The 23,835-nt window shown below is 35.7% G+C and overlaps 1 protein-coding gene and 1 non-coding gene across 2 annotated transcripts in view; both read left to right on the top strand.

The window, feature by feature from the left end:
* Positions 1-23,835, top strand: part of LOC132360185 (stonin-2-like) — a 237,367-nt gene that overhangs the window by 192,285 nt on the left and 21,247 nt on the right. The window contains exons 10-16 of the mRNA XM_059915241.1: positions 46-182; positions 4,047-4,148; positions 12,894-13,095; positions 14,776-14,840; positions 18,283-18,358; positions 20,398-20,531; positions 22,879-23,199. Coding sequence (XP_059771224.1) covers positions 46-182; positions 4,047-4,148; positions 12,894-13,095; positions 14,776-14,840; positions 18,283-18,358; positions 20,398-20,531; positions 22,879-23,199 — 1,037 coding nt within the window. The remainder of the gene's footprint in view (positions 1-45; positions 183-4,046; positions 4,149-12,893; positions 13,096-14,775; positions 14,841-18,282; positions 18,359-20,397; positions 20,532-22,878; positions 23,200-23,835) is intronic.
* Positions 14,079-14,222, top strand: LOC132361461 (small nucleolar RNA SNORA79). The gene has a single exon (XR_009501749.1). It is a non-coding gene; the product is annotated as a small nucleolar RNA SNORA79 (small nucleolar RNA).

Here is a 23,835-nt window from a genome sequence, read left to right as displayed (position 1 = left end):
CCTCTCCTCCGTCAGGATCCGATTTTGTTTGAAAAATTTTTCCCCCCAATTTTGCGGTGGCTTGGGTCACCCTCCGGGTGTTCTTTTTTTGTTTGTTTTTGTTTTTATCTTTTCTCGGGGTTGCCCCCCTCTTGTTTGTGTTGTGTGTGGAAATGGCGAACTCGGCAAATACAAACACCGTGGTAAGGACGTGGTTTGGTGGCCGGCGGGGGCTTCGTTCAGGCGGCAGCAACGGCCGGACCGGGCGGGGGCGGGGACGGCCGCGACTCCCGGCCTCGACTCTCCTCAGCCGCCCGCGCGGCCGCCGCCGCCACCGCCGCCGCCGCTTCCCGCCTCAGGCGGAGCGGGCCGGTGCGCCGGGCGGCGGGCGCGGGGGGGTGCGGAGGCTCGCGGCCGCGGCGGCGGGGAGGGCGGGGGCGCCTGCTGGGCCTGGGGCCGCCGCGGGGCGGTTGGGCCGGGGCGAGCGCGCGGCCCCGGCCCCAGACCCCGGCCGCCAGGAGGGAGGACGGGAGGGGCGCCGCCGCTTCTCCCCGAAGCGGGCCCGGCCGCGCCGGCTGGAGAAGGGCTCCCGGAGCTGCCTCAAAACAAAAACCGTGTTTGGGGAGCTGGGCGAATCCCCAAGACCCACCGCGATCCACTTTAACGCAGTGAAAGGTTAATGGCTACTTTGGGGGTTACTTTGGGCGTTTTGGCGGTTGTGCTTAAAAAGCCTTCACTGGGGCCATTTTATGTTTTAAAAAAAAAAAAAAAAAGGACGAAGGTTGAAAAGCACTTATCTCGGTTCCTTCCGAATCGGTAAAATGGCGAAGGGGAAGCAAAACCCCCATCGTATCTTCGACTAGCAAAAGCACCAAAACAAACAAAGCCTACAGTAGTGGTCAAAGTGCCCCGCTTTCGCCTTGAAATTTGCCTACTTCTCACCGTTTGTCCCTTTTTTCTTACTTGCGATCACGTAGGTTTGCAAAAAGCAGTCACATAAATAACCTTTTCAGTCACCAACGCAAAATGTGATCACTAGTCCACCCCACTCTCTTATTTTTATTATGACAATAAAACACTTTTTTGCCCGGTCCCAAATGCAGACAAGCCCACGGCAGCCCGGCTCCGTACCGTTGACGACTCGGGTCGATCCATCATGGCTGCGGCCGCTTACCCTGCTTTTCAGTCCCTGAGCCTTGTGGTCCTCCTCCGTTTGGCTGCCCTGTTTATATAGAGCCATTGCCGCTCTCTAATATAGACTCTGCCAGGATGGGAAGGTGCTTTTCAGGCCTACGTCACCGCCTCTCCATTTAAACACCAGATCCGGCTTTAAATAGTGAGAGCTGCTGAGAGCGGGGCTGGGAGGTGCGTGCTCCCGAGGCGAGAGGCTGGCGCGTGTAGAGCTCAGATTTATTCCGAAGTCCTTTCCGTACACTGTAATTTCGTGCCCAACCGGGTCTGCTTTTAGAGCCCCAAGTTTTTGTTTTCATACAGCAGCTGGGATTTGCGGTCTTTGATAAGGGAAAATAGACTTGCCCTCCTTTTTTATTTTATTTTTATTTTTAAAAGAATTTAAGCTCAGATGTCTAATCGTTCTTGTATTCAGAAGATGCATGCATTATTGTCGGTAATTTTTTGTTTTTTTGAAAAGTTTTCTACATCAATTGTTAACTGTGGAGGATTTGATTTTGGTAGTATTTTGTTCATCACGTATTCAGGAAATGTTAGAAATATAGCTCCTAATATTTCATTATGTTTTCCTATAATAAATATTTGAGATACGAAGCTTTTCAAAGAAATAGATAAGTGCCTAAAGCTTCGACGTAGGACCTATGTCTACAGTACATTTATGGATCGGGGAATTGTGAGTAATTTGCTTAGTGCAAACTGGGTATTAAAAAATTAAAATTCTAAGTAGACGGTGTTTTTGCTGCATTGGATGTTAATATGATATCCAATATAGAAATTAATCCAACTTATTTTCCAATATTGTACCAGGGACTAAAACTTTTGAAAGAAATCCTTTAATTAATCATTAGATAATGGCACTAATGGCCCTTTAATTTATGAGTTTTTAAGTTTGGAATATCTGGTTTTTGAAAATCAGGACAAACCTAAATTACTGTGTATTTCATAAAAGGCAGAAACTTTGGCTTAAGTACGATTTAGTATTTTAAATAATAATTCAGAATAATGCCTATGTACTCACATACTTTGAAAAACGTCAGTATTTTGCACGCTTTTTAATTCTTGAACAATTTTAAATTGCGTATACTTCATGAAGAATACACATTTCCCTTTCTTTAACTATAGTGCATATGAATCCATTAAGTGGTCAAGTTGTGGGTTAATTAAAGCACAAAAGCAAAATCTTAAAGCAAGATTGATTCATTAAGTAGGGCGTGCCAGAAGAAAGCACATTGTACCTATAAATGTGTGGATATCCAGGCAGAATATTTTTAGGGATGACTGACTTCGGAAACACCAAAACAACATGTAGTTTGCTTAAAAAATAATTTATATCGTCAATTTGAGATTTATACTACCTATTTAAAATTACACTGTATCTTTATAATGCCTTGGGTCATTGGTTTAAAAAAAAACACTTTATAAATGTATTTTTGTAATTCAGTAGTTGAATTGCCATAGATAAGGTGATACCCATAGTCAGACTTTCCTTATATATGGAATCAGAATGCTAACATAAGGAGGCACTGTAGAGATGCAGAAATCACATGAATAATTTTAGTTCACAGAGGCAGATTTGGCAAAATAAAAAGCAAGTGAGTGAGTGGAACGGCAAAGGTGAGAACCTAGATACATGACTTGTTTTTCTGGTTGTAATGAAAAGGAACAAATAGTTTTTAATGGTTGAGGTAAGTTGTATAGAGGAACTCATTATTTGTATTTTTGGCTGGACAAGGACACATAAGAGGTTTCCCCTGTGATAACAGTATTGCTGGGAGAGATGCTAATGAAACATTTATTTCTGTTTGAGGTTTGCTTATGAGAGCAAACCCTTGGTTTTATTGGGTAAGCAGTAACTTTTAAGCAAGATATAAATCACAAATAATGACAAAGTATTAAAAAGGCTGTTGATCTTAGCTCTGTGTGATAATGGATAAGATTTATAGCAAGGCATCTCTGGTTTTACACTCTGACAAGCAAACTTCCTTTTGTCCATTAAAAATAGGATGTGGGATGTGGGTTGGGCAAATTCTTCCATCTCTTACCTTTTGGTTTTTAAAAAGTACTTTATACTTTTAAAGTGCTTTCACATCTATTCTCGTTTTATTTTTCTGGCAACCTTCTAAAAGCAAGCTTCCCCCCAAGTAATGCCAACAACAATAGTTATAATAATAATAGTTAAAAAATAAATATCGAGGCTGCTTATAATTCTATTCCATAGCATCATCTGGGCAGTAGTAGGAGAGAAATCCGGGAAAAGAGATCATTGTGTCTTGTTCCTCTGAGACTTTGAGACCTGTTATTGTGGTTATATGAACAGCTTGATGGTATAATTTAAAGGTACAGACTGGGTAACAAAAACTGAAATTAGGTGATTTTTAAATTTGAATACTTATTAGGTTGCAGATTATTACCAGGCAAATCACAGGACATAAGTTTCTGTTAAGACAGCGATGAGATTAGGAGATAAAACGGGTTAAACCAAGCAAGGAATAATAAAAACCAGACATAGCAACCCATAAAACTATATCGTTGGATATAGTCAAAACACATTAAGTGTTTTGACTATAACAACATGGGAAATTACAACTGGAAACTGTATAGACCTTGTATCTGTGATGATCTTCTGTATATGAATTGTATTAAACAGTCGTAAAACCTCTATTAAAATATGCAGTCATCAAATAATTCATTTTAACTAAGGCAAGTGATGTTTATGGGAATGGCCATACCTTTAAAATTATATCTTCTAAAATAAGTTTTAGAGAGTTGGAAAAGGGACTGTTGTATTAACATTTGTTTTGAATTTGTGAAAATGTTACATATTTTAATATGTGAAAAGCAGTGTTTTTCAGCAGTCTTTTATTTTCCCTTTAAAGCCTAAATTATACAGATCTGTGATTGAAGATGTAATTAATGATGTGAGAGACATCTTTTTGGATGATGGAGTCGATGAACAAGTTCTGATGGAACTAAAGACTGTGAGTTTGCCGCCTTTTTTTCTTTTTAAAACATTCTCTTCAGTCAGAAACTATACTCCATAATTTTTCCATATGATGACCATTTGACTTTGTTGCAGGAAGCAGTATAGTTATGTGAAGGGTGCTGGTCTTGAATCCCAGCTCTACCGTCCATTCTTCCTGTGACCTTAGGCAAACTGCTTATATTTCAGTTTCCTTATATGTGAGATTAGAATTAGTAGTACTTACCTTTTAGGCTTGTTTTGAGGATTAAATGTAATAACTATATAAAGTGTTTAGCAAAGTGCCTGGCAATAGTATTAGCTATTATTAATGGGCAGTTAATATCCATTTATGTTTTAATTACTTGACATTCCTGTAAGGTTTTTTTTTCCTTTTCCTTTTTTTGTGGTCTTAATGCACTGGTATTCTAAAATGTATTTATGTTGTGGAGATTAAGTGCTTGATAAATTTCACGTTCTGGAGTCCGATTCTCTATGTGGGCCAAATATTTGGTTTATAATGTATTCTAGTTTGGGAGCTGCTTTTCTGCCTCTTCTGTTTACTTGGTTTTAAGCAGAAATATATAGATACTTTTATGTAGCATTTGTGTTTTCTTGATGCTGTAATGACTCATGAAATCATGGAATATTTTTGCCTTACTGCTCAGAACAGTGGTTCTCAAAATATGGTCAATGGACTTCCCCACAGGCTCTTTCAGGGGGTCCATGCGGTTGGACAGATGCCCAAGTCTGAATAATCATAGTATGTTTGTTATATTTCCAGTAAAAGTTGTATTCCATGAAAAAAGTGACCAGTTAAACTTGCAACTCAAATGCACAAGTGCTTTTCCTTGAGATAACTGTTCCATATGCAGCAGAAGGGCTTTATGCATGCTTCCCATTTTGATGTACCAAATATTAAAAAGATGTTTACGTAAAGGTTGAGATGAGATCATTGTTGATATTAAGACATGCAATTGTTTGATATTCTATTCATGAGATTCTGTAATGAAATGTATTAATATTTGGCATATCTGCATACTTCACTGAACTCATATTTTCCAAATGACCAATGCATGATGTTGCAAAATCCCTTCAAAGTAAAGATAAATTGATGGATTTTAATCGAAGAGTATGAAAAGTTAATTAGTATATGGTTTCAGATTGTACATTGCAGCTAACTGTTAAGAAACCATCACTTAAAATACTTTTTCCTTTCCCAACTACTTAGCTATGAGAAGGCAGATTTTCTTCATATACATCAGCGAAAGCAAACTGAATGCAGAAGCAGATATGAGAATCCAGCTATTTTCCTTTTAAGCCATTTCTCACGAAATTTTTTTGGAAGATATGGTTATTTTCATTGAAAGTATTTATGTTAACATGTAATGGATATGTTATTTTTAAATGTCAACATTAAAAAAAATCTTATTTAAAATTTCATAAAAGCTCATTGAGGTCCTCATTAATTTGTAAAAATGATAAAGGACTCAGACTAAAAAGTTTTAGAACTGCTGGCTTAGAGATTGGGAATTGAGCTCCATTAGAGCTATGTATAAATAAGTAATCACAGTTAATGAACGCTAAGGAACATTTGTTGTGGTCTTATTTATCCATTCAACAGAGGTGTGGAGGCTACAATTTAGCAACTTACTATTTTAAATAAAGCAAATCTCACCTGTGTTGTGGTGATGAAATACATCTTAGAATGTTGCAGCATCAGTGGGCAGCTTCTATAGAGTTTTCAATATGAATCTGCCCCTGTGAGGAAGGGAAAATATAGGTTTGAATGAGATGAGGAAATATTTATTTACCTTGTGAGAAATGTAATGGTTACTGTAAGTGAAGAGTAGGTATTTAAAAATACAAGTGAAGGAATGCCAACTCTGAGACATGAGTTGGAAGAATAGCAATATAAACTACTCAAACACATGAAGTATCTCAGGGATATGAATGAGAAGAGAATAAGCTTATTTTGATTTCTTCATGTTACATGTAATGAATATTTTACAAATATGTTATACCCTTATAATGATTGTCCTTGTAGTTCTGTGATCTTATGTAAAAGGTACAGCATTTTTAGGTGCAAAAAATTAGTCCCAAAGGCTTTAATTTGCGCTAGGTCAGACTAGTGGTCAATCCAAGTTGTTATCTCCTCTTGCTTTTCAGAGTCTGTTGATATTTTCCTACTGGTCCCAGTTAGAATCAAGATGTTCTTTCCAAACAGAATGAGCTATCTTTGAGACCAAATAGCTCCACCTGCATTTTTAGTACATAAGACTTTATACATGTATACACATATATACAGATATATGTACATATAATATAGTATAAAAGTAGTATAAAAAAGTAATATCTATGTTTTATAGGTTATGCACTGATTTTTTGTTTAATGCGTAATTTTCTATGACAAAAATTGTGACTTATTCAACTTTGAATCCCCAGCCTCTACCACAATGCCTGGCATATGTGGTTGGCATTCAGTAAATACTTAATTAAACAAATTAATAACATGTTGCTCCAGAATCTAACTGAAAAAAGTAGTTTACTGTTTTTGTTGTTTTTTAAACGGGACATACTCTTTTATTCTGGGTAGTAGCTGATTTAAATATAAAACTGTTAGACTGAAATGAGTTATTTTAATTCTCTGCACTAAATTTCTTCAGGATCTCATTAGAATTTCCAGAATGTGCCCTAGTTTTAACAGTCTGACAGCCAGCATTATGCAGTAGAACTTTCTGTGGTGATGAAAATGTTCTATATCTGTGCTCTCCAGTACGGTAACCACTAGCCACATGTGGCTATTAAACACTTGAAATATGGTTAGTGGAACTGAAGAACTGAATTTTTATTTAATTATAATTAATTTCACTTTAAATCACCACGTGTGGCTAGTGGCTACTGTATTAGACCTTGTAGGTTTGGATATTCTTGCTAATGAAAACTAACAATATTTCATATTTTAAGGTTTATAAAGGACTTTGTCATTAGCTCTATCCCCTTTCTCACCATTTTATAGTGTTTCACAAACTTTTATCAAAAGCTTCCATACGGCTGTGAAGGATACAGTGGTGTATTAGATTATGAATTAAGATGAGTAATGAGAGTGCCTGTAATTTGAAGTTTAACTAGATAATTCAGGAAGGGACCTTCTACATTAAAAAAATTCAACCTGATTCTTGAGGTTATCTGTTAACACTGTGGGTCTCCTTTAATGTATGAACTGTGGGAGATAGAAAAGATGCATAAAGCATAATGTTGGTTTTCTTGCTTTTTTTTCTAATTGAAGTGTAATTGACCTACAACACTGTATTAGTTCTAGGTGCACAACATAGTGATTCAGGATTTCTATACATTAGAAAATGATCACCACTTGATTTTCAATAAAGCTATATTTGAATGTAAATTGTGTTTTAGATTGGTAAATGACTATGGGTGGAAATGACAGTCTAGAAGTCCTCTTCAAAGTAAGTGATAAAATTATCCTGATTTCTAAACTGTCAGACCCACCCCTATCCAAATAGCAAGTACAATGGGAGATAGAAAACATGGCCTCTCAGTAAAACAAAGTGAGAAGAATTCCTCATTTGGAGACAAATCTGAAAAAGTTAGTCTGCCCCTAGATCTGTTTTCTCATCCTTGGCAGTACTGACATTTTGGACCTGTTAATTCTTTGTTGTAGAAGGCTAGTTATCGTAGGATATTAGCAGCATAACTGATCTCTGCCCACTAGATGCCAGTAGCACCCCTTAGTTCTGACAACCAAAAATATCTCCAGACATTGCCAGATGTCCCTGGGGCAGAAGGGGAAAAACTACCCCTGATTGAGAACCACTGTTCTAAATATACTCTAGTTGTATATAAATACTTGAACCATAAGTTGAACGATGATCTACTGTTCTACATCATTTAGCCTTGGGGAAAGCTCTGTTCCCCAACATCATTTCTAAAGAGCCCAAAAATTCAATTGTCTTATGTTTTATCCAGGAGCTAGTTGTTTTTGTGAGAGTAGGAGGATCCTTTAGAATTTCTAGCCCAGCATACTGCCAGGCAGCAGTAGATCTGATAACGTTTTATAGATCAAAAAATGGAATAAATACGCTTTGACAGATCATTTAGCAAGTGGTAGAGACTTGAAGCTAAGCCTTTTGTCTCCAGATAAGGAAGGTACCAGAGTTGTGACTAGACCTGCTCTGATGCAGCAGTACAGTTTAGAGATTAGAACTTTGGACCAGAGCTGGGATTACGGTGAGGCAAACAAGGGCCTAGAGTCCAAAATTTAAACTTTAAATTTAAAATTTAAAGGACATTTACTCTTCACTCTCAGGGTCCAGCCCTGTTGAGTCAGATTGCCTGGATTGTACGATGGTTTTGCCTGCTGTTAGTTGGTGATCTTGGATAAGGTACCTAACTTCTTGTTCCTCAGGTTCTTTTTCTGTAAAAAGGAGATGATAATAATGTCTGTTTTAAAGAATTTTTGTGAAAAACGAGTGTACATGGAAAGTACTTAAGTGCACGTTAAGAATTCAGTATTAGTCTAGTAAACATGATGGGCATAACATGATGCATATCCAAATCATTTTGGAAACAGAAAATGAATTTTCTCCATGTCTAATTCCAGACACCTGGCAAAGATTGTTGAAATAGGACTGCCAGAAATAATAGCTATGGTGTTGGGGGGGAAAAGTACTATAAAAATGTGGAGAAAAGAGTTCTTCCTATTTTCTAAACTAGTTAAATAAATAAATAAATACATAAATAACAATTCAGTATTCTTGGTTGTCTTCAGGGGTATTAATATGATTACTGTTGCCAAAACAGTATTACATTATTTTAAACAGATGATATTTTAAAAATAAAATATTTTGATAAATAAAATTATTTTAAAATGAAATTGGAGAGAAACAGAAAACATTCAACTAATTTAAACTTTACATTATTTGATGTTATAAGTGTAATGCTAAATATTTGTATGGTATTATTCTTGTATTTTTCACATTACCTAGAACAGTATTTGGTACTTAGTAAATACGGATTCTCAGTGGCCCACTACTCCAGCATCCCCTTGCTCCCCCAGAAGCAGTTTGAAATGTGTGGTTCCATGTTTGCTTGTTATAATGACTAATGGGCATCTTTGGCATTTAGTAGGCTAGAGGAGTGTTGTATTTCATGTACACTTCCTGTGGTAATACCCTGTAAATAAAGAGTTATTCTGCCTAAAATGTTGGTAGCATCTTTATAGAGAAACTACCTTAGAAAACAAGTTCGTTTTCCATTCTCTTTGAAATTAATATTAAATTTCTGTTAAGTTCTTAGTCATTTTGTTAGGTTATGAATAAGACATAGTCTCTGCCCTGAAGGAGTTCATACTTTAATAGAGAAGGTAGACTTAGTATGAAAAGTGTACCAATAGAAATATCTCTAATGTATAAAGGCAGTGAGCGATTTCTTCGCGGCTATGTGACTTTGCATTTGCATTCTTTGGGGAATTGTGTGGGAAGACTGCCAGTCATAAGGAGTAGTTTACGAAAGTTTAGACAGGAGGTATGTATGCTATATTCAGGGAACTGCAAGTAGTTTGGAAAATAGAGTGCAAGTTATAGTAGCAGTTGGAGAAGTTAACATAATACTGCATTAAGGAGCTTGGTCTTTAGAGTGAGAAGGATTCTCTGGCGTGCTAGTTAAAAGACAGAGTTTTGGACTTCTGCTTCAAAGAGTCTCAGTTGATAGGGGTACAGTCTGACATTTAAAAAGAAAAATTTGATTGCATTTACCAAAAAATAATCTAAATTAACTTTTAATAATGCATGAATGGATTGCAGTCTGCAGTTTGAAAAGTACTGGTTTATACTTTAAAGCAGCAGCTTTCACTTTAGTGTACATCACAATAACCTGGATAGGTTATTAAAACAGATTCCTGGCTCTACCTCCAGAGTTGCTGATTCGATGGGGTGGGGCCTTAGAATTGGTATGTCTAACAAGTTCCCAGGTGATACTGATGTTATTGGTCCAGGATCACATTTTGAGGACCACTGATTTATAGAGGATAGATCGGAAGCACAAGTTTCCACTAAAATGTAGGCTCTGTAAGGACAAGGATATTTGCCAGATTTGTTCTGTCTGTTCTCAATGCCACTAACAGTGTCTAGCTGGGAGATATTCAATAATTATGTGTAGAATGTATGATTTGAAGCAGGGAGCTCAATTAGCTTCGTCATTAACACTTTGCAGTAATACTGATGGGAGGAAGGGACTTGAACTGGGGCCATTATAGTAGGGATAGATTGGAATAATGCTTTGGAAAGGAAATTGACAATAATGATAGGGCATTGTGGTAGATTCTGTCTCACAGATCATTGACTTGGGAGACTAGGTGAGTAGTAGTACGCAGCACTTAGCACATAATGTGTATTTGTTAATATTTACCATTGTCATGGAAGCTTAATTGAAGTGATGGGTCAGGATTGCAGTGGGTAGACCAATTGGAGGTGATAAAAACTGAAGCTTTAAATTTAGAAAATTATGGTTTAAAGACCTGTTTCTTTATTTTTAAAAAATATTTTATTTATTTATTTATTTTTATTTTTGGCTGTGTTGGGTCTTAGTTGCAGCACATGGGATCTTCGTTGCTGTATGCAGGGTCTTTCCTTGCGGTGCTCGAGCTCTTCGTTGTCGCACGCGGGCTTCTCTCTAGTCGTGGTGTGCGGGTTTTCTCTCTCTAGTTGTGGTGCACAGGCTTCAGAGCACTTGGGCTCTGTAGTTGTAGTGCATGGGCTCCAGAGCGTGTGGGCTCTGTAGTTTGTGCCATGCGGACTCTCTAGTTGCGGCATGCGGGCTCAGTAGTTGTGGCGCGTGCGGGCTTAGTTGCTCTGGGGCATGTGGGATCTTAGTTCCCCGACCAGGGATTGAACCTGTGTCCCCTGCGTCGGAAGGTGGATTCTTTACCACTGGACCACCAGGGAAGTCCCTTAAAGACTGTTTCTTAAAGCATTAATTAACAGTACTTTTTTCACCTTGATTTTGGCCTACAAGAAGCGAGGTTTTGTTTTGTTTTGAAACAAGGAAAAGAAGTGTAGACAGTTTGGGTGATAACTGTTTGGGAGGCTTACCTATATAGCCTTACTATATAATATAGTTAGAGTGTATTTTAAAGTGTAGAGTATATTTTATTCAGTGTCTAAGCCTATTTTGTACTGTGTGTTATGCTAGGTGCCCACTTTATAGAAATGAGCCAGACAAAACTTGGGCTCTCAAAAAGTAGTTTTTTGTTACCCTAGGAAGAACCCTAGCTGTTTTTAGTCTGGGATTTGCACTGACTTAGATTTACTAGCTGGAAGTTCGTTTAGAAGTAATCTAATTCAACTTGTTCCCTTTTTAGATGAGTAAAATGCCCAGGGAAGATAAATAATTTGTCCACAAAGCTGTTTAGTGGCCAAACCAGGACTAATTGGGTTCCTGACTTCTGATGTAATGCTCTATTACACAATTAATACCACCACTACAATAATTATAATTAACATTTATTGATGACTGACTTTATGCTAGACTCTGATAAATGTTTTACATGGATATCTTATTTACTCCTCACAACAACGCATGAAATAGATATTGTTACTGTCTCTGTAAGAATAGTCTTCAGGTGAGCCTAAATACTGAGACTGCTAGGGGAATGGTTGCTCTGGGGAATTGACCTTTAGTTTAGTTTACTTTTTCGCTAAATCGTTAGAGATGTGCTGGAATTGTTATTAACATGTAGATCTAGAATTTCTAGGACAGTTGGAAGTGTCAGCAGTTTATAAAAATCCCTGTTAGTATGGCAGAGGGAGCTTTTTGAAGGATCTGATAGAAGCCTTACATGAGTTAGGCAATATCCCAAGAGTAGATCCTAGGGGAGAAAACAAAGTATCTGTAGATCCTCGTGTACAAAATGACTGAATTAAATTTTATATGTATGTTTAAGGAATGGTTTGTAACTTTCTTGGGCAGTTTTTTAATAAGGGCTCTATAGATTGAACACTAAACCTTGTAGAGAGGAAATGTGTTAGGGAGAAGGATGGAATAGTTATAAATATTTTCTTTTACTTCCTTGTTTTTGCCCACTTTTGATTTTTTTTTTTCCTTCATCACAGAAGCTGTCCAAGGGTGAGATGAGAAAATAGAAGTGGTTAAGCAAAAAAGGATTGTCAGTCCTTGTCATAATGAAAGAGGGAAGGGAATTTCAAGAAGTGTGGAGGGTTGAGAATACCTCTGAAAGCATATTAGGCATTGCTGTTTCCTTTTCCTTATGTAGGGTTGGACAGATAGAAAGGTGGGGTTTTCTAACCTGAGGACTGCCTCTATAATGTTTCTTATAGTTCAAGGAAAGATGAATTTATGTTTTATATGTTATTTAAAACTTAGGAAAGAAAGATTTCCATAAAATAGCTAACAATGGATTTGATACTAAAAAGGATGATTTTTGATTACTGAAAAATTGCTTATATGAAACTGCTTGGTAACTAAGGAATTACTATGGAAAGTTTGTTGGAGATAGAAGAAACAAAAGAATTCTTCAATACTCTTAAGTAGCAAAAGTGAGGTTTGATACTTTAAAAATTGGTTTTCATTGTGGCATACACTTGGGTAAGAATTAGAGATTTGTAGATTTATCAGTTTTGAAAATGTCAGAATTTTGTAAACTGACTAATAAAGTATGTTTTATCCATATGTCCAGCGTTGTTTTCCCTGACTCTTACTTAGAAATCTTTAATATTCTTTGCCTTAGTTATGGGAGAATAAACTCATGCAGTCTAGGGCAGTAGATGGATTTCATTCAGAAGAGCAGCAGCTTTTACTGCAAGTTCAGCAGCAGCAGCAACCCCAACAGCAGCAGCATCACCACCACCACCACCACCAGGCTCAACCGCAGCCAACAGTACCTCAGCAAGCGCAGACCCAGCAGGTCCTCATTCCTGCGTCACAGCAAGGTGAGGCGGGATAGTCCTACTACAACCTGGAAATGAAAGTTGTCATTTTCAAAGAAGAGAAACACTCTGGGTGTCTCCTTTCTGTTGGCTAAGGGGGTTGTATCTGTGTGTGTATAAAATGTGGTTCCTATTTATGTAGTAATGATAAACAAGTAATTCACTAACAGAAAGCCTAAAGTGATATTCAGGTAAGTATATTATTACTTTTTTTCAGATGGCTACACAATGGTGGATTTCCTAAGTCAGATCTATAAAGGTTTATTTACTAAGGGTTTCATTATTTTATATAGTAGAATCGTTACTTTCTTTGAAACTGATTTGTTCCTACAAAGACATTTGAGTTTAGTTTTTATAAATAAACACTGGAGGGTTTTTGTAGCTATACTTTGGCAATCTGAAATTCTAATTCCCTATTAATTTATGCAGTTAAATTGACTGAATTAGATTTCCTTTAAGTGAAGACTGGATGTATGACATCTTAATTTATATTATGTGGTTTAAAGATAAGAAAAAACAAGTATTTATAGACTGCGTCCATAGTGCCTTGTACTGTGCAAGTCATTTTATAGATTTTGTTTCATTGCAGTCTAATAGAGGCTCTGTGAAGTAGCTCTTAAAACATCACAGCTGAGGAAAATCTGGGCCCTGAAAAGGCTTAGAAGCTTGATCCTCTACATGGAGTATTTTCTGTCATGACAAACATTTGTTCAGTTATAAAACTTCCTAGTAAAACTTCCTAGGCCTTCAAGTTTTGTAAATCTTGTTGTCAGAGAGGAGAATAAAGAGAAATGAAAACTTCATCTTAAGGTAACTGTTTAGTTACTCATTTGCCTCATCTGAGAGTGTATGTAAGACTTAAAACTGATATTGATGCACATTAGAAATATCTGTTTGAGTTATTTTACTGTTTATATCAAATAAGACTTAATATTTGATTTTACTCTGTACCTTGCATCAAGTAATTTTATCCTTTTAATGTTTCTTGATGACCGTTCCTCCTATTGCCTTCAGGCCTGGCACTAGGATTTTAGGTTATCATAAATTAAAATTTGATTTTCTTCACTCAGAGAATATTAGGATAATGGGATTATCTATTTATTCTCTGAAATTTGCGGAATCAAACACTTAGTTCCTTTTATGCTTAAGTGATATTGCCATTATTTATGATTTGTATTTTTTAAAAAGTTGATGGAAATAAGATACTAGAAACTGTCAAATTGGGAGAAAAAGATTTTAAAAGACTGTAGATTATAACTTTTTGAGCTCACTCTTAATGGGTCAATAATGCATTCCAGTAGTAGTATCATTATATTAATAACACAGTTATTGCTGAGTTGGCAAGACAATATTAAATTATGTTTGAAAATTTCCAGTTTAAGAATGCACAGAAATATATATGTGTAGGTGTTAGGTATCTCATTACGTCATGTTCCCAAGGTCCCTCGTGTCCTTAGGTGTTGTTAAATCTTTTTTTTAATTGTGGTTTTTCCAGTATAAGGTGGGTATGTCGCAGCTGTTATTTACTGTAGAAGTTTATAACATTCTGAGATATCAAATGGTTGAGTGTATTTGCATGCAGAAAATGTGGAAAGCTTGAAAAAAATTTTCAGTATGGTACAGCTTTCTTATGAAATAGCCTCATGGTTCCTTGTTTTTATGTGTGCCTGTGTTTTTTCATAGCTGCAGCACCACAAGTTATTGTTCCTGATTCTAAGCTGATACAACATATGAATGCATCAAACATGGTAAGACTCAGGACATAGCACTTTGCTTGGCTCTATTTATTCTAACCCAAATTGTGATTATGCTTGTGTATGTTGTATATTAACAACTTGAAGTTTATTCAAGACTTAAGCAAAATACCTGTTTTGTTTGGTTTCCTAAGTATTGGATTTAGCAGCAAATCTAAAGTTTAGCTTGGTACTTCGACATTAAGGTTCATAAAATTATGCAACTTTCTGTTGAAAATACCAAAAGAATGATGCTTTGTGGGAGCTGTTTTATCTTCTGCTATTTTTTGAAAATAGGTTTATGGGACCTACCAAACATTATGCCAAGTATAGTTATGTTGCAGAAGACCCATTAACTGAAAGAGGTTAGGAATGCTAAGAATTATAAACTTTTTAAAAATGAAAATGAACCATTTGGGTAAAGATAACTAGTATCGTTAAGATCAGACATTTACAAATTTTGCTCTGATTTAACCATAGCATAGCCTAATAAGTTTTATTACAATATGTAAATTGCTACTTTAAAATGCATTTTAGCCAGTTGAGTTTATTATACATTAGACTTTTGATATTTCTAAGAGATAGCCACTGAACTTCATAAGTCCTCAAATTTTCAAATTTCACTTAGCACATATAATATATCCCATCAGATATAACTATAAAACTGAAAGAAAGAAACCCTCAGATCCTTAGAAAATCTTTACTTCTGTCCTCACAGTTTTTTTTTAAAATAAAACACTAAAACAAAGTTTAATTAGAATAGTTGTTCCAGCATTTTCTCGTAAATGGCTTTTCTTCTGTTTAAACTGCACAGACTGTTAGTGGTGTCTCTGCTCTGACATTCCATTCTTAAATTCAGCCAAATCCTTTTATTAGGTAAGAATCATTATTTTAAATAAGATCTCTTAATCTAGTGTTAGCAGTGAGATTTTCTTTTCAGATCCAGATTTTTTTTTTTTAAATGAAAAAGCAATATTTAAAAAAATCAGTTACTATATTTTGTGAATGATGAGTGAACCTGAAAGTTCATTTGTGTTTTATAAGCCATATAGGAAGCAGGGCTTACCTACTAGACAAACGACTTCTTTCTATTGATATATACCAGCCTTAACAAATGTATAACTTTACAGAATTGCAAATTTCTACACGATAGAAATTGGAATTTTTAAATTCACAAAAAATCAAGAATCTCTGTTTGTACTTCCAGTTCAGGTTCCTGGAGTCAGTTCTTTTGCATGAAAATCACAAAAGTCCATGCCTATCGAGTCTCACAAGAGTTTTATTATTCAAAAAAAAATTCCCTTTCAAGTTTAAGGCACCAAATTTCTTTTTAACCTCCATCCTTAAAAATAAGTCTCACTGTAGGATCCATATTGTAGTTGGTACTATTGAGACTGTTTCCTAGGGAATAACTTGTATCATTTTAAAACAGAAAGTTTGGTAGAATCACTTGCAGTAGACCCATCTAATTTTGAAGAATTTTAAGTGTTGTGGGAGAGAATTTTGAATTAAAATTGTGTTTAAAAAGACAGGTAAAATTAATGGCCCATCTCTTACTAATTTGCTGTGTCTCCTTGATTCTAAAGAGCATATGTATTTAAACAGATCATAGGTCAGACTTCAATCAATAAAATGTTAGCATTTATACGTATTTCAGCATTTTACTTGTTTTCAGTTAGTGTTTGCTTCATGTGTTTTTCATGTTCTAAAATGTAATCAGTATAGGCTTTTTACAAATAAGTTTTTTGGGTTTTTGTTTGTTTGCATTATTCCTGATTCAAAGATATCCATTAAAAACAGTTTGATTTTGAAAAAAAAATTTTTTTAATATAAGAATATGGGATAATGATAATATATTTGGTAGAAAGCTATTTCAGGGAACTTATGAAGCAGGACCTTATATCAAACTAGTTTTGCAGGTTCTCTTTATGAAATCGCTCAAATGCATTATTCACGTTAGGGCCTTTTCACAAAATACAAGAAGGAACTTTCAGCAGACATTAATAAAAGATGGTTTGTGTATGATACATCACAACAAATATTTATAGCAACTTGAATGTGCAGAGGTATGCAGGTGGTTATTTTCTCATGTATGCTATAAGGAAAATGCTAGGTCAGTTTGCTAGTAGAGGGAGATTATTAATCTTATAAAATGTGAATTATAGGCACTTAATATTCCTAAATAATATTTCTCAATAGTAAGTGGTTGTTAATATATTCCTTAAATTTAGATTACCTTTCATTTGCTTATATAGACAAAATTTATTTAAATCTTTCATTTATTTAATAAAATGAAATGCAGAACCTGCATTTTATAAAGAGAACTTGGTGAGCTAGATAGCTGGATTTTGGGGACATAATGGGAGTTTCAGGCTTAAGATACAGAGAATACTTAGGCCTGTCAAATGGCAACAAGCGTATTTTCTTGGAAGGCTATACTTAGAGCATGACTAGATAGTTGTATCATTAACCTACTTGAGTGTAATTTTCCAAGTTTTGTTGACTTCAAAGCACAGTTAATATTTATTTCTTGAAGTGTACTCAAATAGAGGTGTTTCTAAAAATGTATAAGTTAGATTGAGTATATGAAGGTTTGGTACCTTAAAAAAGATTGAAGGGGGAGGGGGAAAAAAAACTACCTGTATATAGTTACAGTGAGATACATGGAAATACTTTGAGCTCAGGATTTTAAAAAAACAGTAAAAATGTAGTGTAATTCTTTCAGAGGAAAGGGGAGAAGTCTCCAGAAGCAGTAAATCAAGAATTTATCCTGGATTTAAAAACATTCAGAGTATAATTTCATGTATATTTTTATAATTTAAAGTCAGATACTAACTTCATTTTAAAGTGTAGAAATTAATTTTTGTGACTTAAGATTTTTAAGGTATTTTCTATATTGATAAAACTGTCAGTAATATATGTTTCACCTAGATAATGCCAGTGTTGTCACGTTATGGCATCTTAGAAGAATTGCCAGCTAAGAATTGCAGTCTTCTGATATAAGGTTTTCTTTAGAGACCTGTTAATCATGGTATAAATTAAAAATATTAGGATTTCTAAAATGAAGATACTTACACTTTTGCCATAAGTATATTAATTGACAACAAGGAATTGGGAGTAAGGGAACAGAATAAGTAAGGAAATAATGGAATGGATATTTTATTTATTGTACAGCACTGTTAGTGTGGGTTAGATTTCCTTAGAGTACATTCTCCAGGTGAAAAAACCTTCTAATTATATTATTCTACTTAATTGCTTGAAATAATGAGGTAAGATGTTTAGGCTCAATGGTCTTTATTGTACCATTTTATAAAATGGCAGTTAGTCTTATTGTTAGAACTTTTCATTTTAGTATATACTAAATGAAACTTTAAATACTATTAAAATATGCCAGAGATAAACTGATGTGCTGTTATGCACATACATGGTTTTGATTGTTTTTCATTGTTTTTTTCAGAGTGCTGCTGCTACAGCTGCTACCTTAGCACTCCCTGCCGGTGTGACTCCTGTTCAACAGATATTAACAAATTCAGGTAATTAGGAATAACTGATCCATTATTTATATAACTCAGAAAATTGTACCGTCTAGCCTTTGTTTTGTCTTCACTGAAAGGCAGAAGATCTTAATACTTCTTTTACCATTTGGCTTAACATTATTAAAATAAGATGATTTGAGGACCATGGCATATTAAACCATAATCACTGCTGAGGATGCAGTAGAGAAGATGAGAATTGCACTTGAACTTTTGATCCATGAATGGAATCCTATTTATTGAATGAAGTATGATTATATAGAAGTGCTTATTTACTTGGTTTTTTGCTAAACACATTTAACTTACCAAATAAGTTAAACTTAACTCATTTGAACTAATTTGTGATATCAAACTAAATCCTATAGTATCTTAAGAGCAAATTTATTGCATTCTATTTTATATAGTATCTCTCCATAGCTGGCAAAATTTACTTTTGATAATGTTTGAAAAATTTATTTACCTGGATTTTAAGTATTTTCTCTGTAATTTAATTATACAATTTCTTGCAAATCAAAACTACAATGAGGTATCACCTCACACCAGTCAGAATGGCCATCATCAAAAAATCTACAAACAATAAATGCTGGAGAGGGTGTGGAGAAAAGGGAACCCTCATGCACTGTTGGTGGGAATGTAGATTGGTGCAGCCACTATGGAAAACAGTATGGAGGTCCCTTAAAAAACTAAAAATAAAACCACCATACGACTCAGCAATCCCACTACTGGGCATATACCCTGAGAAAACCATAATTCAAAGAGTCACATACCACAGTGTTCATTGCAACACTATTTATAATAGCCAGGACATGGAAGCAACCTAAGTGTCCATCGACAGATGAATGGATAAAGAAGATGTGGCACATATATACAATGGAATATTACTCAGCCATAAAAAGAAACGAAACTGAGTTATTTGTAGTGAGGTGGATGGCCCTAGAGTCTGTCATACAGAGTGAAGTAAGTCAGAAAGAGAAAAACAAATACCGTATGCTAACATATATATGGAATCTAAAAAAAAAAAAAAGGTTCTGAAGAACCTAGGGGTAGGACAGGAGTAAAGACGCAGATGTAGAGAATGGACTTAAGGACTCGGGGAGGGGAAAGAGTAAGCTGGGACGAAGTGAGAGAGTGGCATGTACATATATACACTACCAAATGTAAAACCGATAGCTAGTGGGAAGCAGCTGCATAGCACAGGGAGATCAGCTCTGTGCTTTGTGACCACCTAGAGGGGTGGGATAGGGAGGGTGGGAGGGAGACGCAAGAGGGAGGGAATATGGGGATATAAGTGTACATATAGCTGATTCACTTTGTTATAAAGCAGAAACTAACACACCATTGTAAAGCAATTATACTCCAATAAAGATGTTAAAAAAAAGAAGTACAATGATTATACAATTTCTTGTTATTTTGTTAATTTCTAAATTTTTGAAGAACAAACTTAGCGGCTAGCTACATATTTTAATGCGATATAATTGCTTACTACTTAATTAATTCAACATTCTGCATCATTTAAAACAATATATTAGAGGGATTTGGTATAAGCCAGTCATACTGTTAGTGTTATGTGGCAATGATAATTGGTTCAGCAAACTTACTGTTTTTTAAGTCATCTTGAAGCTAAGGAATGCTGTGCTTTTGTTCAAGATATTAACGCATTATTATACTTTTGTTTCCTTAAAGCTTTAAAAATGAACAGCCCCTGAAATGTCTGCTGATCTTACTTATTCCTCTCTCATGACTTGTTAGCGAAGATAATTTACGCTTTTAATCAACTCTCATAATCTGTTGTTAAAATTTTGTTGGAAACAGCTTTTTAAGGAAAATAAAACATATTAAGCATTGTATTTGAGCATGTCGTAAAGTCAGAGAAGGTAAGGACTATAGTTTACTGTGTATGGATGACAGCCCTTAATAAAATTGTTAGCCTTCTTAGTAATTTTTGACATTCACTATGGTCTGACATTCACTCTGAATTCGTTTGTTTTGAGGTGGTCACTGCTAAAGTGGTAACTTGGAATACATACTTTTTACTTTAGGCCAGCTTCTTCAAGTGGTCAGAGCAGCCAATGGTGCCCAGTATATCTTTCAGCCTCAGCAGTCAGTAGTTCTACAACAGCAGGTTATACCACAAATGCAGCCTGGTGGAGTACAAGCTCCTGTTATACAACAGGTAAAAATCTTAAGTTCTGACCACCATGGGGTTCTTTTTTCTGCTTCTGTATGAATTCTCTGGGTGTTTCCCATCCCTTTTTCCATAGCTTTATCTATACAAATTCTTAGACTCTTCTCTAATACTACACAACCTGTCATTCTGAATTCCTCCTGTATACCTCACAGCTTAACTTACAGTATGTTTAAGACTAAATTGTTATCCCTACTCATTCTTTATCATCCTCCTTCCCGCTTTTTATAAGTGGCACCACTCTCCATCCAGCCTCCTAAGCTAGTTATTCAGCATTCATTCAACACACATTTATTGGGTGGCTACGTATCAGGGTCTTTGCAAGAGACTAGAGATTTAGGAGTGAACAAAGCAGGCATGAGTCTAGTTTCATGATGGTTATGTATTGTCTGGAAAGGGGGTATGTGGAATCCTCCCTTTTGCTTACCTCTAATATCCAAGGTATCATGAAATCCTACCAATTCTTCTTAATAGTTCCTTTTTTTCAGACTGCAGTTTAAACATGCTTTCAGTCCCTTAATAATATTTGAAACTAGTTTTCTTTTCCCACACTCTCTTTTGTCATTTCCTTAGTTCATGCTCTCATAATTTCTCACTTAAAATACTGTGTTATCCTCTTAATTGATTTCCCTGCCTCTAGCCTTGTGCCCTCCTAACTTGACTGCTACTCTATATTTATAGTCATTGTTCTAAAAATCTTAAAATTTTTTAATGATTTCCCATTGCTTATTGGAAAAAGTGTAAACTCCTCAGCATGGGCTATGAGATCTTTTTTGGGTTCTTGTTTTTTTGATTTTTCCACATTTTATTTTTTGCCATGCTTCCAGTTGTTACCTGGTTCAGCTGCTGTTTATATCAAAGTTGACAAATATTTGCACATGCTTGTGTGCTAGGTGTTAAACTCTTGTACTGTGAGGACAAAGATGAAAGAGAAATGATGATTTTCTTGAGGAACTTGTGTACTTTGAAAAAGAGATACATAAACGAATAACATTAATATGGTAGTACAATGATAGAGGTACAGAAGAGGAACATTAATCCAGCCTACTTACAGCCTTCCAAATTTGTCCTGTCCAAATTTGGTACTTCTGGGTTTCACTTGACGCTGTTCTGTTTAGAATGCCACCTTTGGCCTTCCTTCTAGCAGTTCTCTCCAGTTCCCAGCAAACAAACAAACCAAACAGAAAAAGCGTGGCTAATCTCCCAAAACACAAATAGAAACTCAACTGTTGCCTACTAGGAAGGCTTCCCTGACCAGGCCTTGTCCCCGCAAGCTGAATTTAGTACTCTCTCCTGTCTTTTCATAATGCTATATATCGCAATTCTCTGACATCTTCTGTCTTTTTGAGTTGTTACTGCTTTGTCTATTGCATCATTAATCTGTAAACTTCTTAAAAGAAATACTGTCTTATTATTTTTGCTTTCCTTGAACCTAATGACAAGGAATTGCCATTTAGTGCTTTTAATTTATCACTAGGCATTCTCTGCTTTTTATTTAATAACTATAATTATAAATATGTTCATTATAATAGATATAATTACTATTTGTTAATAGGTTCTTTTTGAGTTGTGGTTTACTTTAGAATTCTAGGATGCAGAGGCTGGAAGGAACTTTAGAAATCATCTGATCTGGTGGTTCACAGCTTTGGTTGCATGATTAGAATTACCTGGGGAACTTTAAATAAAATGAATATATGTCATCTTATACCAATTAAATCAGAATATTAGGAGTGGGGGCTTAGGTATCAGTATTTTTAAGTTACCAGGTTGTTATAATTTGTAGCCAGTGTTGAGAACCATTGACCCTAATCTAACAGTGAAGAGAGGTTAAATGACTTGCCTCTGCTACATCTTTATCTGTGATCTTAGACAAAACTGGAACCCAGGGCTTCAGATTCCAGGGCAGTGTTCTTCATAGGGAGGCAGTGAAGCATAATAATAAGAGCAGAACCAGAAAACCTAGGTTCACATTTTGCCTCTTAGTGACTTGACTGCAAGCTTTGCAAGTTATTAAACCTCTACACCTCAAGCAAATAAACTAATAACGTGTAACTCTTGGCCTGGAATCTGGCATATACATAGCAAGTACTTGATTAATGGAGCAGTTATCTTCAGAAAATCTTTTTCCTTTAGAAATTTGGTAAAATGAAAATTTAGTGGATCAGTACACTCACTAAACATTCCTCTTGTGCTTTGGTAGTTTTAACTGCGTATGAGATATGGCAATTTGGGGTGATTCTTTAGCATTGGGGCCTATTTTTGTGTACCAAGCAATGAAACTGAGCTACTTGATCCTCTAGCTAGTTACTAATCTGTAGTTTTTCTTTTGCCTTAGGTACTGGCCCCTCTTCCTGGAGGGATTTCACCACAAACAGGTGTTATCATCCAGCCCCAGCAAATCTTATTTACAGGAAATAAGACTCAGGTTATACCTACAACGGTGGCAGCACCTACACCAGCACAAGCACAGCTAACCGCAGCTGGCCAACAGCAGCCACAGGCCCAGCCTGCTCAACAGCAAGCCCCGCTGGTGTTGCAGGTTGATGGGACTGGGGATACGTCATCTGAAGAAGATGAAGATGAAGAAGAAGACTATGATGATGAGGAGGAAGAAGACAAAGAGAAAGATGGAGCTGAAGATGGGCAGGTAGAAGAGGTAAGTTTCTAGTAAAAGACTAGAAGTAAGAAACTTACTCAATCATTTCTTCTTTTACTTGGTACCAAACTGATGAATTATATTTTTTTAGAGGCTGTTAGGGTACTATACCCTAAGATTTTTAGATTGTTCTGGATGTATTTATCTTCAGAAAATATTTCTATAGCTGGTAACAAAAAAATGAATGAATACCAAATTAAGCTGTACTTATAAAGGTGATGGAGACAGTGCATGTAATTCTAATTCTTTGGCTTATGCATTCATCATGATGTAGCTTAAAGATTAAACACTGGTAGAACAGATAGGTGTGGTAATCTTTTCCTTCAGTAATTTAAAACAACATTTTGGAAGAGAAGAAACTTAAGAAAAAGCTAAATGTGACCGATTTATTCAAAACCTCCTTTTGTTCCATATTCCATACCAGTTCCGTAGATAACCTTATCTACTCTTAGTGTCTATCTTCAGTTAAACAACCATATTTACCTTTTTTTAAATTTTTAAATTTTATTTAATTTATTTTTTTATACAGCAGGTTCTTATTAGTCATCCATTTTATACACATCAGTGTATACATGTCAATCCCAATCTCCCAATTCATCACACCACCACCCCCACCCACCACCACTTTCCCCCCTT

This window comes from Balaenoptera ricei, chromosome 2 (assembly GCF_028023285.1).
Source record: "Balaenoptera ricei isolate mBalRic1 chromosome 2, mBalRic1.hap2, whole genome shotgun sequence".
Lineage (NCBI taxonomy): Eukaryota > Metazoa > Chordata > Mammalia > Artiodactyla > Balaenopteridae > Balaenoptera > Balaenoptera ricei.
The sequence above is the reverse complement of the archived record's forward strand: the minus strand, read 5'-3'. Positions and strand labels throughout refer to the sequence as shown.